Source organism: Echeneis naucrates, chromosome 2, assembly GCF_900963305.1.
Source record: "Echeneis naucrates chromosome 2, fEcheNa1.1, whole genome shotgun sequence".
In the NCBI taxonomy this organism is placed as follows: Eukaryota; Metazoa; Chordata; class Actinopteri; order Carangiformes; family Echeneidae; genus Echeneis; species Echeneis naucrates.
Genome location: NC_042512.1, coordinates 19,236,530 through 19,249,607, shown reverse-complemented (window position 1 = coordinate 19,249,607; position 13,078 = coordinate 19,236,530). Strand labels below are relative to the sequence as shown.

Here is a 13,078-nt window from a genome sequence, read left to right as displayed (position 1 = left end):
CCCGAGTGTAAAGAAGGAGCATCGTGATGTGCTGCAAGGATGAATGAATCTAACGCATCGCTGAATATTTAATAGTATTGTTGTTCCCGTAGAAATTAAAATGTAAAACTTCCCTTTTTGATGTTTAATTTAATACAGAAGGATAAACGTACAGCGGGTTAATTCCTTAGCTCAGGAAAATTAAAGGGAAGAGGATGTCTTATCAATAAGTTGAGTTCAGTGAATTTATCTCACCAGAAAAAAATAAGACAATATCCTACAAATTATACTTGATAATCAAACAAGGATCATTTTACATAAAAAGATATTTCTTAACAAAAAAAAAAAAAAAAAAGACCAATATGAAAAAAAAAAATCTAATTTTTCTTAGAGGAAAATATTATTACAAAATGGCAATGTGTTGGGGTTTTACAAAACCACACCAGGGCTTTCCCAGATTTCATCATCATACACATTTGAGGCAGATGTGATTTTGTCAGTAAATTTCAAATCAAGGCTGTGGCAGTCGCTGGACACCTGTTCCCCACATGATGATTCCTTAGGAGGGTCCTCAGGTTTTTGTGACAGGACTTGTTCATGGCAGTTCTGTGGCAAATCCTTGTTAACTACAGCAGCTTCAGTTGTTTCCGAGTTTGCCTGATTGCCAGTGTCTGGGATTGTTGTGCTATTTTGTGTTGAACTTCTCTCTTTATCAGCAGGAGAGTGAGCGTGGGAAACAGACCCGACTTCCTCTGATGGCTTTATCTGCCTCTCTTCACGCCCTTTAGTTGCAATAACTGGTGTAGCTCCACTTCCATCCTGGAGCTGAGGTTTGCTCTCCACGCCAAAGAAGTTGTTGCGGACTACGTAGCGCACACACTGCAGAAGGACATTCCTCTCATGGCGAATATCTGGGGCAAGTAACTAAACAGATAAGAAGAAAACAGAGAAGGTCACGGAGGATGAGAATTTGCACTGACTAGATTATTTTCTCGTTAGATCATAAGAAATATGCTTCTATAATCTGTTTACCATCTCAAGTAGAGTGGAAGCATATTTGTGCTGTGCATCTTGTCGTTTACCACCCCTCCCTCCTCTCCCTCCTCTCCCCCCTCTTCCTCTTCTATTGTTAGATGTGTAAAGAGGAAGCTCAGTCTGGGCAGTCTTCTTGGTCTCTGTTCCCAGTGAAGAGGTTTCCACACCTCTACGGGGTCCATTCTGTGGGGTCAGTGCTATTGTGTTCAGGAGAACCTGGTTTTCATGCACAAGGTCTTTGGCTTTCTTAATAGGCATAGCTGAAACACAAGGAATAGGATAATATGAACACTGAAACGAAATGATGGAGACCTTAAAGGGACAATGTTTAGTCAAGTATTTTTTGTTTCATGTTTAAAAATGAACTACCATCACAAGCAGAAAGTGAAGCAATAAAAGAAGTAAATGTTTTTCTAATGAGCTGAAGATGAGCACTCACTGTCTGGTTCTTCATCACTTTCACTCTCAGTCATACTGCCATAGTTTGCAATCAAGGAGCCCAGAGCTGAGCTCATCTGTTTTGGGGGCACCACCAGTCCACCAGTCTTGGGCCCAACAATCGATTCCTCTTTGTCAGAATCTGCAGGAAAATAAAAAAAACAAACAACAAAAACATAAATACAGTTTACGGACCTCTTTGTTGTCTTTCCTTTGTGGTTCTGTCCACAAAATTTAATGATGGATGAAGATGAGTCGACATGTTCCTACATTCAGACAGCAGACAGTTTTACTGAAATCCTGCTACATGTCACTCACCATGGTCACTGCTGGCCAGTGCCCCCAGTGGATCCCCGTCCCTGCAGGGCTGGGAGAGCAGTGGAGGTCTTGCTGTAGCACTGCCATCTGATGAGTTTGGGTCTGCAGGGTGTTGATCCTGGAACCCCATGGTACCCTGACCGCGACCACGACCACGACCACGACCCCATCCACGTCCTCTGCCTCTGCCTCTTCCTCTCATTCGCCTGTAAATGTAAAATGTATAGATTTAGATACAAATAGTTCAGATGTCATGTCAGAAGACTTATTTCTTGTTGCACTACTGTAGAGTCAAACGTTTCATTTACACATGAAAATCAGACATGTACCTAAACTGAGCTGTCTCGAGAACGCCTCCTGTCTCTTCTCGCATGGCCATCACTTTTTTCTTCTTCTCAATGTTTTGAACTGTTGGATAGTTTCTGGAAATATTCATGAAGTTGAATAAAAGTTGCCATCACATATTGTTGAATGGAAGCAGACATCAAATGCATACAATCCACATAAAAACAGACGATAATACATTGGTGAGTACTGACTTGCGCCTCTCCTCTCTCCACTTTGCAATCTCCTCTGGTGTGTCCAGCTTGATTCTTTTTGTTCCTGGTGCATGGCTCTGTAGTCAACATATAAATTATGAAAATCAGCAAATGACACCCCTGAGAGTCCTAAACTGAGACACGAGGTTGTTTCACTTACATTTTTCCAGTGGATGCTGACTATTTTTTCATGAGCTGTGAAGCTGCAGTCAGGCACAGAACACTACGAGGAGCAGTTAAGAAAAATATCCATAGTAATGTGCATCAACAACACGAAGCAAAGCTTAAGTTACTGCATCAGACGGAACAAATTACCTTGACATGTTGAGACACATGCTCGTCATACTTCTCCTGGTTTTTGAAACCTCGGTCACAGGTGTCACAAAAATGGGAGAATTCGGGCTCTTTCTTATTTCTCTGCTGTGGGTCACAGACAGAGCAGATTACCAGAATGCACAGCAGATCTACGACAACACCCAAACAAGGCTTGGACAGGATTTCATGATCTGACCTTATTTCCATGATTGCCGTGGGGTCTGTAATTCTGTCTCCCACCTTGATACCATTCATGACCAAAGTTTTGACCTGAGGACATGACACAAGCCCAAAGGCAACATAAAAACACAAAATCTCAATCTGACTTTTTATTTTCTTGATTACATATGTGTGAACATGAGGACATATTATTGAACCAAAACTAACAGAGACTGATAACCTGGAATCAGCCGGGACACTCACCGTATGGACGCTTTGCTCCAAAGCCTCCGCGGCAGCCTTGGGCTCCATACCCCGGTGCCCCGTGGTGCCAGCCCGCCTGGGCTGCGGAGAACCAGCCGGACTCTGAGGGCGCCTCGGTCCAGCTCCACATGTTGGGCTTGAAGCCGCTGGACCGGGACTGGAAGGAGCCGGGAGGAGGACTGTCAAAGTCCGGCGGAGGATAGTGTCCCGGGTCAGCCATTCTTCGGTGCCTCACCTCACTTCACGTCGACGGTGACGGTGACGGTGACTTAATTTTCACGGTTTTCTCACGATGCAGCTCTCACATGTGCTTGTTTTTGCTCGAGTTTACACACACGTCGTCACTTCCGGGAGAACCGGAAGAGCACAAAACACACGAACAAGTCGGAAAAGTCTACGTCTGTTAAAATAACTTTTCAATTTAATTATTGCAATTCTAAAGAAACTGCACATAACTAAAAAGAAGAGAGAGATTTTTTAAGAAGCTTTTTAAATTTGTGACAAATTCTCGTGAGGTTTGGTGACAGCTCGTCATAGGTTGCCAGGTTGGGAGGAAAACCTGTGAGGAGTTTATATTCTATTTTATATGTTAAAAAAAATATAAACCACATTTATCCCCATTTTAATATCAGTTTATAGTTGATTCCCTTTAAGCTATTTAAAATGGGAACGTGTTTGGTGGATGTATTTGTTTTGCGCTATTTGTTTTTCCTTGTACTTTTAATATTCTTCATACTCCAACAGTTCATTTGTCACGTTATTCTTCCTCCTAAGGGCGAATAAAAGTTTCTTGAATTCCACAGTTATTCTTCATTTTTGCTGCTAAACGTGTGTGTGTGTGTTTTCAGATTGCTTTTCTGCATTCATTTGTTAACTTGTAATGGCTGACTGTTAATTCTGATCACTATGCAAATCACAAGTTTTAAATAAACTGAGTTACACAGCTGTTTTTATGAAACAACCGCTTTAAACTATGAGTCGTTTTTTTGGATTTTTAGCATTTTCATCACTTGGCAGAAAGTATTTGGGTGTCATAATGCTATAAAGCTATATTATGTTTTACAGGACTGTCAGCGATGAAACAGCCGTTTAAAAGTGGTTAAATAGAAAACAGTGTTTGGGCAGAATAGACTTTGCCAACTGGAACAAATTACCTTTAAATTCACATTAAAAAAATAAATTACAGCTCTGACAACTGCAGCTGTGTACTGTTGACACTTACAGATGACTAGATTGCGATGCATATAATCGCAGATGGAAATTACTGTTAAATCTCGGTGTTTGATTGAAATTAGATTTTTGTGTGTGTGTTAAGGTGTTATGACACTGTTGTTGTCTTATCATTCTAATAAATCCTTTATCGATTTGGATGAAAATTATAAATGCTATCTAGGCTTTGGTGGAAATCACTGCAGATTAATGTAGAGCTATAGAGCATGCATATACCAAAACTGTTTACAGAATTTAACTGAAGAGGCGTGACAGTGAAAGAGAAGCAGAACTTCAGATTATCAGAGCAGTAATGGCTGTGTGACTGTGCTGTAATAACCCTTTTACATGCAGCAGTCTTTTCCGGGCTGTTGGGTCCACAGTCTGCGGCACAGCGGCGCTGTCGGTCCCCTCCCGGCTGTGCAGGACCGACCCCCCCCCCCCCCTCACATCACCAACCCACAGCAACCTGATACTGGAGACGAGCGGTCCAGACAAGCCTGCAAACGAGGCGTTCCCAGCCGCCCTGCCTGTCTGTCTGACCGCCCAGCGGAGCTCCGACCCGTCGGTGCCAAACGCTGCCGAGAACCAGACGAGGACACCCCGCATCCGCACCCCCTCATCCCACCCCCCTTCTCGCCGCCGTCTGCCAGCCACCGGAGCGATGATCGCCGTTTTTCAGCAGGCTGAGGGGCTCACCGTAGGCGCCGTTTATTTGTGAATTTTGTGTTTTCCTCGCTGCACACCGGAGATCGTGAAATACGATGGGACGAGAAAAACTCACTGGCTAGCTGTTAGGCTAGCGCCCGTTAGCATCGATAGCGCGACCGGGCTAATCGGCTAAAGACCCCGACGAGAAATCTCTCCGAATATTCGCGATCGAGTGGATGATATCTAAAGTGCACACCCAAGAGGGGTCTGTATACAGATGGATTAGCTGCGTGTTAGCCGTTTTCTGCCACATTTAGCCTCTTTGCACAAGTTTCTTCAGCTCCAGACAGTTAGCATGTCGGCTAGCAGAAAGGGACGTTGGTCGCTGGTCGGTCGTAAATGGCAGATCGGAGAAACAAGTTAGCTGCTCGGTGTTTCTGCCTCTGACCAGCTGCAGCCGACAGCAGGAACAACTCAACTCGCGTTAAGTGATCGAAATCACTTTAATAAGTGCTTTATTATTTGTTATTCGTCCCCTTCCTCGCATCAGTTCTCGATGTGTTGTTCCACGTCCATGCCTGAGAGAGCAGTTCAAGTTATTGAGCTGACATGAGGAGATAAAAAAAGAAAAGTGGGCTGAAAACGACGTTGGTGGCTCGAAAAGGCAGAAGACCAGAACAAATAAAACAAGACTTGGAGGAGCTTCAACTCCCAGACCAAAGTCGACCCACACTGTCATGGCTGGGGGCCGAATTACAATGAAATCACTGGCTAAATTTGGCTTCTGCCTGACTATTCTCCTGACTTCTGTGGCTGGTGAGTGGCTGATTGCTGAATTGATTTTATGTAGGAAATGCTCTCCATCAATATTTGATGCTCTCATTTTTGGTTTGTGCTGAACCTTATTGTTGCAGATGTCACAGCCTAAAGCTACTTCAAATAAAGTTTATTGCTGTGTAATTTAACTTTAGTTACAGACAATATCAGACATAATTATAACAACAGCCTGTACCTGTTGTGTTTGTGTGTGTGTGTGCTCGTCTGTAGCTTATCTGCCCTTCCCATCTTGATGTCTGCCTGACTCATTTCTGTGGAGCTCCTCTCATTGTGGCTAAAGTAAACCTTCACAGATATGGCCTCCTGAAGTGAGAAGCGAATGCACCCCTGGCTCCTTTTTAATCATTCTGTGTACAAAGGCCTGGAAAAACACTGCCAAACATACTGCAGTCCTTGTCTGCCAAGTTGTGCCCCCTGTTCAAGACTTTGGGCTGAAGCCAGGCTTCTGTGAGACCTTGAGCATGATAAGATAGTAGCGGGGCTGCACAGCGGAGATGGAGGAACTGTGCATTGCAAGGGAAAGACGGTGGAATGTGTGGGAAGACAGGAAAGATATTTTACAAGATGGGACATTTGGAAGATGGAGGATCAGCATGGTCGGGGTTTGGCAGTTTGCTAGAAAAATAGGTGGTCTTGTGTAACCTGGTTTCCTCAACCGGCGTGTGAAGGGGTTTATAAACAGCCTCTTAATGTATTATCATTTCTCTGAGTGTGTTATTGTTGTGGCTCCTCCATACATTCATAGACAGGCTATTATCAGAAGCTTAGAATAATAACTGCTGCTGAGGGGAATATGTGAGTGTGGAGTATAATTTAAATACTCACTCTGACTGCTCATTACTTTACACTGATAATGCTGTGAGGCAATTTCCCTATTTGCAACTATTTGCATTTGAATTTAATGGACAAGTGGTATTTTTTTATATATATATATCTTTTCTTTTTTTTTACTTCAAATGAAAAGCAAACACTGTAATTGCCCATGTTGCATTTCTCAATAGGCAACAAGAAGAGAAACATGACGGTTTTAGATTTAATACCTTGTGAGTGTGAATTTGAAGTGTTGGTGTCCACAAGAAAACTATCTAAGTGTAGTTTTAGAGTCACAACAAGTCTGGTTGTCTTCTCGGTCAAATGGAACTTTTAACAGATTTCAGGTAAACACTGATGCTGTTAAAGCTCAGTGTCTGAACACTCTGAAACTTTGACAGTATTAATACACACGTTAGATCTGCTTTAAAATCAAACAAGAGACAGACATTGATCTTTTCAGGTATATGGCGCTTTAAAGGTATGAAAGAAGTGTGATTCAGTAGAGATCAGGTATCTCCTCTTTCATCCCTGACTATTATAATCAGTAAAATGGACAGCAGTAAATTATCCTGAAAGATTTCTCATAGAGAAATATTACTTCATCAATAAGCTCACCTTGATGAGACATGATATTCAAATTAGTAGTTCCCTCAAGCAGTTTAACAACGATGGTGACTGGCAGAGGACTGATGTATGTACTCAACAATCAATAGCAGGACAATTAATGGATGCTTAAATGTATGTGTGTCATGCAAACAGCCAATAAATCCAAATCATTGCACTGTGCAAAATTAATTAGGGCCGCAGTCAGGCTTGGTAATGCCTGTAAAGACAGAGGAGCCAAACCACTCTGTAGTGCTGTTTCCTGAATGCAACTGTTTACTTCTTCGACTTGTTAGGATGATGATGAGGATGACAATCAGAGGAAGCAGAGGGCTTAATGGTGTGCAGGAACATGTTGGTCATCTCCGTGACCTGTCACCTATCGCTGCCTCCCTCCCATCACTCCTCCTTCACCAAATTGGCTATTAAGTTTTTTAATTTCTTTTTTCAAATTATAATTCCTTTCCTGTCCAAATGTTATCTACTTAACCTGTTGGCAGCTGAATTGGTTCGTCCTTCTGCTCCCTGCACCCCGTGATAAATCAGGGTGGGGGGTATTTATGCCTGCTGCTACAAAATCTGGAAAAGCAACACTTCCAAGCATGGCACAGCCCTGCAGACGCTACCCATAGTGTGACGGCAGGTTTTCTTAAGTAGTGCCATTCATTTTGGGCTAACCCTACCCCTGATTTATTATCAACTGGAAATGAATCCCGCAGCCCCCCCATTCAGGCCATTTTTACTGCTGTCCCAGGTAAGATGGAGGTTTTGGGGGTCCAAAGAGGATTAGAGCTGGAGTATTATACCATAGCACAAAATGGAATGCTCTTTTGCTCTGCTTGTCCAAATCCTGAAGCTGTCCCCTGTAGGCCCATACTGTGGCGTCGACAGGCCCACTGTTATCCAACCAGGCCGTCTCTCCCTCCAGCCACCCCAGGCTGGTGAGAGGGGTTGGAGGGAGGGGGCTCGCCAAGCTGTCAGCTTTGCTGTCACATCAGCGGCTCAGCAAAAAAAGTGAAGTTAGTGGCCTGAGATTATGGAGGCATGCTCAGTGCCCGCGAGTCTGTTTGCTGGCTTAGATTAGACTTTGACGCTGTCAGATTTTAAACCCAATCAGCTTTTAAAGAAATGTTTGTTGGAGAAGATGAGGTGGAGGAAGAATCAGCTAAAACGTGAAAACATGGCTTCAACAGAGCAGACAGCATGCAGTATAAACACCACATATAGCTCCTGACTGATAAGTTTGAAAATGAATTTAATTTGGGGCTGCTGGCTTTGTTAGACAATAATAGCTTCAAGTTTTACAAAAAAGGTGACACATCTACTAATTCATTTTTGCCCCATTTTTGAAAGGTAATCAATTGTAAAACCATAGTAATAAACTGGTAGATGACGTGCAGGATGAACTGATTATATTTGAACAGGAGAGATTGTTTACTGCAAATAGACTAATTGATTAATTGGCTAATAAGTTTAACTGTGAAACAAAGCCACATAACAATTAATGCATCTGCTGTAAAAGGTGCAGATTTCATTCTGCAGTTGTGTGTTTGCACCCCTAAAGCTGAACTGCTCAATGTGCATTCGGGTCTTTTTTGGGATGTGATGCTTCATCATGCAGGAGGCAAACGCAAGTTATTAAATGAGTAAAATCTGTAAAATTCCAAAATAGAAAAAAGGTGAAATGAGAGGAGAACTAGCGGCAGTGTGTCTGTAGAGGTGGTAAAATGATGCGTGCTCACTCCTGAAGCAGCAATTGAGCATCGGAGTACGCACAACGGGACAGATGTAATTTAGACTGTAAGATGAGGAAGTATAGTCACACAAGTACTGGACATGCTTCAATTCAGTATTTTGCACTCAGGCCACATTGTGAGATATTTCATGAAATATCAGTTATTTGGTGAGGAGAGATGACGCTGACTGCAGTGAGAAACAGACCAATGAATGGAGGAATGTGGGGAGGGGAGCCATTTGGACTCTACGACAGCTAGCCTTGTACTCTATTAGATGAAAAAAATCAATGTCTGCTTCTCTTAGTACCTTGCTTTGAGTTCTGAGCAGCAGTAAAAGCAATGTGAGAGACAATAGAACAGTGTTCAATCAATCTTCTGGATTGGCAAAAGGGAGAAATTAGTGGATGTTTTAGAAAACAAAAGGTGCAGCCTTGAGATAGTAACTCAGAGTGACAGCCTATGATTAACACAAACTGTTCTCCTTGACTGGGAGTGACAATAAGTCTCGAGCAGACAGTAAATGCTGCTCAAGAATATGGACTGAATGATTTTGGTCAGGAGGTTTTGTTTCTTTGTGGATTAAAGTCACAAAGTACAAAGATGAGTAATTTTATAGCAACTGGAGGTGATTGGTCTCGTTTTTATGTCCTCTGGAATACAAGAAGACAAATCTATGGCTGTCCACTGTGAGCCATGTGCATCTTAAACCTCGCAGTCATTTTACAGTAGTTGCTGCAGCAGAACAGGGTGCAGCCGAAGAGATATCCCAGCGGGGAGCAAACAGATGAGCAGAGCAGAAGTCGGTTTTTAGGGTGTGATGTGTCCCATTTATCTCTGTAATCTCTGATTTTGAATTATCCTACAGAACATAGAAATGTTATTATGTATAGATAAACCAGCCAACGAAGCCAGCTGGCTGATTTGTTGGCGTAGCTTTAGTTTAAATGGCTTTTGCTCGTATTTACTATCATCAAGGAATCTCTTCCTTATTTTTTGTCATTTAAATGTTTAAAACATGATCTGCACTGTTGTGCTCAGCTCACTAAATGTCGCACAGTTTAGAAGCTGAAACTAAAATTTGACGTGATTTACTTTTGATCATGTTTTCAATTTCAACAATAATAGTTGTTTAGGCTTTGCTTGTTTTGAAGCGAGGCATTTCGCTTGCAGTGACGTCACGGCAGCAGTTATCACTGGTAGAACAGGTGAAACATCATCATACCAGACAACCGCAGAAAGTCTGCTGTCACGCTTTCATCAGGCCCGAGGCGGCTGTTCAGACGTCCAAGAAGGAAATGATGTCATCATAAACAAAGGCTAAATTCAGACACGGCCTGAAACACAACTTTTCCTTGTGCATGAATAATCTGAGATTAACCCCCTCTTCCCTTCTATGTTGGAAGGCCAGTTTCTTTGCTATGTCATCTGTGTTTTCACCACATTGTCAGGGAAGTTAAGGTATATAGGAACATGTTGGGGGGGGGGGGGGGGGGGGGGGGGGTATAAAAGCATCATGGTCAATAATAATGAAGGTCTCTAATCTTTGAGGGGGATTAACATAACTGTACCAGACCCAGACAGACACAGACAGAGCGGTGGTGTTTTTAAGAGGAGGAGGGAGGGGGAGCAGTCCCAGGGTAACAGATGGGGTAGATTAGAGCCCCCCCCTCATATCTTTAAATTCAGCCAGGGGACTTGGGAAATTGGTGGTGTCAGCAAAATACCCCTGAATCCTGTCCCTCCTACCTCAGCAACAAGCGTGCACCGAAACAGCAGCAGCAGTTCCTACTTTCGCATCTTGAAAACAGCATGCACGTGCAGACAGGTAGCACTTTTCTACGTTTCTGTCTCAGCACGCAGCAGCCACGCAGCAGCCACACAGGATGGCGCTGAGCTGGGGGCGGGGTCTCAGAGACAGGTCTGGGTTTAAAGGCAGATATTTCTGACACGGACTCATAGCGGAGGCAGTGCTGAGTCTTCTTCAGCGCTGCCATGTCTGCAGAGGTGACGGGAGCATCAGGCACATTTCAGCCTTCAGTCAGGAAAGCATTCCCTGCTTTATCCCCCCCACCCTAACACTTTAATCCGGGATATGAACTCGGAACCAGCAGTGAAGAGGAAGCAGCCAACACGTTGATGCACTGGGTGACTTTTAATCAAGTCTCAGACTGCCGTGTCTTTGCGCTGCTCCTGTGGGCCTTGGCAGGAGGAAGGAGAGAGCCAGATTAGATCGCTGTTGTTTTTTAGCAGCAGGGCTGAGGGGAAGGGGGTAGTCTGAGTGGGTGGGAGGGTGCACTGAAGGCCAATTGTGGAGGATTAGCAAATAACTGGGCCATGGGTAAACACTCAGCAGTGCCCGCCATCATCCAATGAACAGGCTTGGAGCAGAAAACTACTCTGAAGTCTTGATATGACTCCCCTCCCTCCCCCTCCCTCTGTCTCTCTCCCTCTTTCTGTCTCACTCCACTGGCCTTGCCTGCATACTCTGACCCACAATCCAATACTGCAGTGGAAGCCAAGATCGCACAGCAAGCTCTACAGAGCAGATCCAGGGACGGCGCTCTGCCACGGCCAACCAGAGATAAACACAGAGTAGCATCCAACCAGAAACACAGAATTAAGCCAAAGAGCCAACCATGGCCGAGCTGCACACTGTTGCAGACAGACCAATGAAAACCAACTACAAGAAAGCTGTGCAAATGAGCAAAACCTGGTTTTATAGAGTTCTGGGATCCGTCCCATGTTAGACTGTCTGTCAGAGTGGAGCTGCGGTGTGATCAGGACTTCCATTAATCTCATGCATGCCTGTAATGCACAGCCGCTCTGGTACAATGAAACTATTTCGTGTTCTGCACGTCAGTCACTGTGTCATACTGTTATTTCAGTCAGACACTGGTCATGGGTTGAAGTCGGGGGGGGGGTTAGGGGATTGTGGACACAGCTTTTGGCACACAAAACAAAGTGGAGGTTGAAGGTTAAAACACATGCAGTACTAACACACTGCTTGATGGCTACTACACACTAAGTTGTGTTAGTATGGAGTTTTTTTGTTTGTCTGTTTTTTTTGCTTTAATAATAATAATAATAATTAAAAAAAAAAAAATCAATCATACTTGTGAATGAAAATCCAAAATCAATTTCGAGATAATACTGCTGGTTCTTTTTTTGAGACAGCCACTATTCTCTTACAGGGTGAGCTTTACGATGGGGTTTTTCATTTCATAGCCTTGAATAGCAGTAAAACTATTAAAAATTAATGCTGGTGTACAGGAGATACTCTGCTGTATGGATTTCTCCTCTCCCATTCCTGATTAAGGGTGTTGTCTCTGGCTCTGCACTTCCTTCCATTGTTTCTTTATGTCCTCCACAGCTCATGGCCTCTCCTTAACCCTTCATTCCTCCTTTATTTGAGGGTTTAGGTAATTAAAAAGGAAGCACATTCAAAGCAGGAAAGATCATTGTTGATGCTGGCTTCGCTTTGTTCGAACTGCATGCTATCAAATAATTGTTAGCTGTCCAGAGAATGGGTGGCATATTTTAACCTCCAACATGTACTGAATTTAAAGTTGAGATAAATCCTATGTGGAACAAGAATTTGGACATACTGTGTCCTTGATTTGAGACGGGGCTTGAGAAAATTATTCATCTGTGAGAAATGTTTGTAATCCACTTGTTTTAAAAGAAGAATTTTATCTATCCCTCCACTGGCTGATACCATTTTAACAGCTCAAGGCCGAAGTTGACTTTTTGGCTACATTTCTCATAGACCGAGTTTATTAATTAGCAGATAAGGAAAAACACCGAGGGGGGATGCGGGGGGGTGTTATGCTTATATGTGCTGACAATTATGTTTGTCCGCCTGACATTGTAACATCCATCACTGACTGTCACAGCAGCTGTCCTGCTTGTAACTGGGTTGATGTGATTTTTTTTTTTTTTTTTTTTTTAAGCATAACCTGTCATGTGATAAATAATTCAGTAATTTGTTATTAATTCTATTCAGTGGTCCTCAGCTGTACCCAGTTTGTAATTGTTTTACAAATCAAATTTTAGCCATTCTTTTCATGCTAAAGGGGGTTATCAAATGGCAAATTTCAAATTCTGGGAATTATATTTACTTGAATTTTCCTGACCTCCTCAAAAATTCTATAAATTTTCTGCTGCAGGAGCACACATCTGTAC

General features: G+C 43.1%; 2 protein-coding genes across 3 annotated transcripts in view; one reads left to right on the top strand and one right to left on the bottom strand.

Annotated features, from left to right (window-relative positions):
- Nucleotides 1-126: 126 nt before the first annotated feature.
- Nucleotides 127-13,078, bottom strand: part of nufip1 (nuclear FMR1 interacting protein 1) — a 26,741-nt gene continuing 13,789 nt past the window's right edge. Inside the window, exons 2-11 of one of the 2 annotated variants that reach the window (XM_029522542.1) lie at nt 3,048-3,391; nt 2,821-2,894; nt 2,625-2,729; nt 2,470-2,532; nt 2,310-2,386; nt 2,100-2,192; nt 1,771-1,976; nt 1,454-1,594; nt 1,012-1,274; nt 127-903 (exon numbers count right to left, since the gene is read on the bottom strand). In XM_029522542.1, coding sequence (XP_029378402.1) covers nt 409-903; nt 1,012-1,274; nt 1,454-1,594; nt 1,771-1,976; nt 2,100-2,192; nt 2,310-2,386; nt 2,470-2,532; nt 2,625-2,729; nt 2,821-2,894; nt 3,048-3,267 — 1,737 coding nt within the window. In that variant the 5' untranslated portion in view covers nt 3,268-3,391 and the 3' untranslated portion in view covers nt 127-408. Of the gene's footprint in view, nt 904-1,011; nt 1,275-1,453; nt 1,595-1,770; nt 1,977-2,099; nt 2,193-2,309; nt 2,387-2,469; nt 2,533-2,624; nt 2,730-2,820; nt 2,895-3,047; nt 10,317-13,078 lie in introns of those variants that run through there. The other variant, XM_029522534.1, reaches the window with a different exon arrangement.
- Nucleotides 4,730-13,078, top strand: part of LOC115056232 (bone morphogenetic protein receptor type-2) — a 26,050-nt gene continuing 17,701 nt past the window's right edge. The window contains exon 1 of the mRNA XM_029522522.1: nt 4,730-5,723. Coding sequence (XP_029378382.1) covers nt 5,645-5,723 — 79 coding nt within the window. The 5' untranslated portion in view covers nt 4,730-5,644. The remainder of the gene's footprint in view (nt 5,724-13,078) is intronic.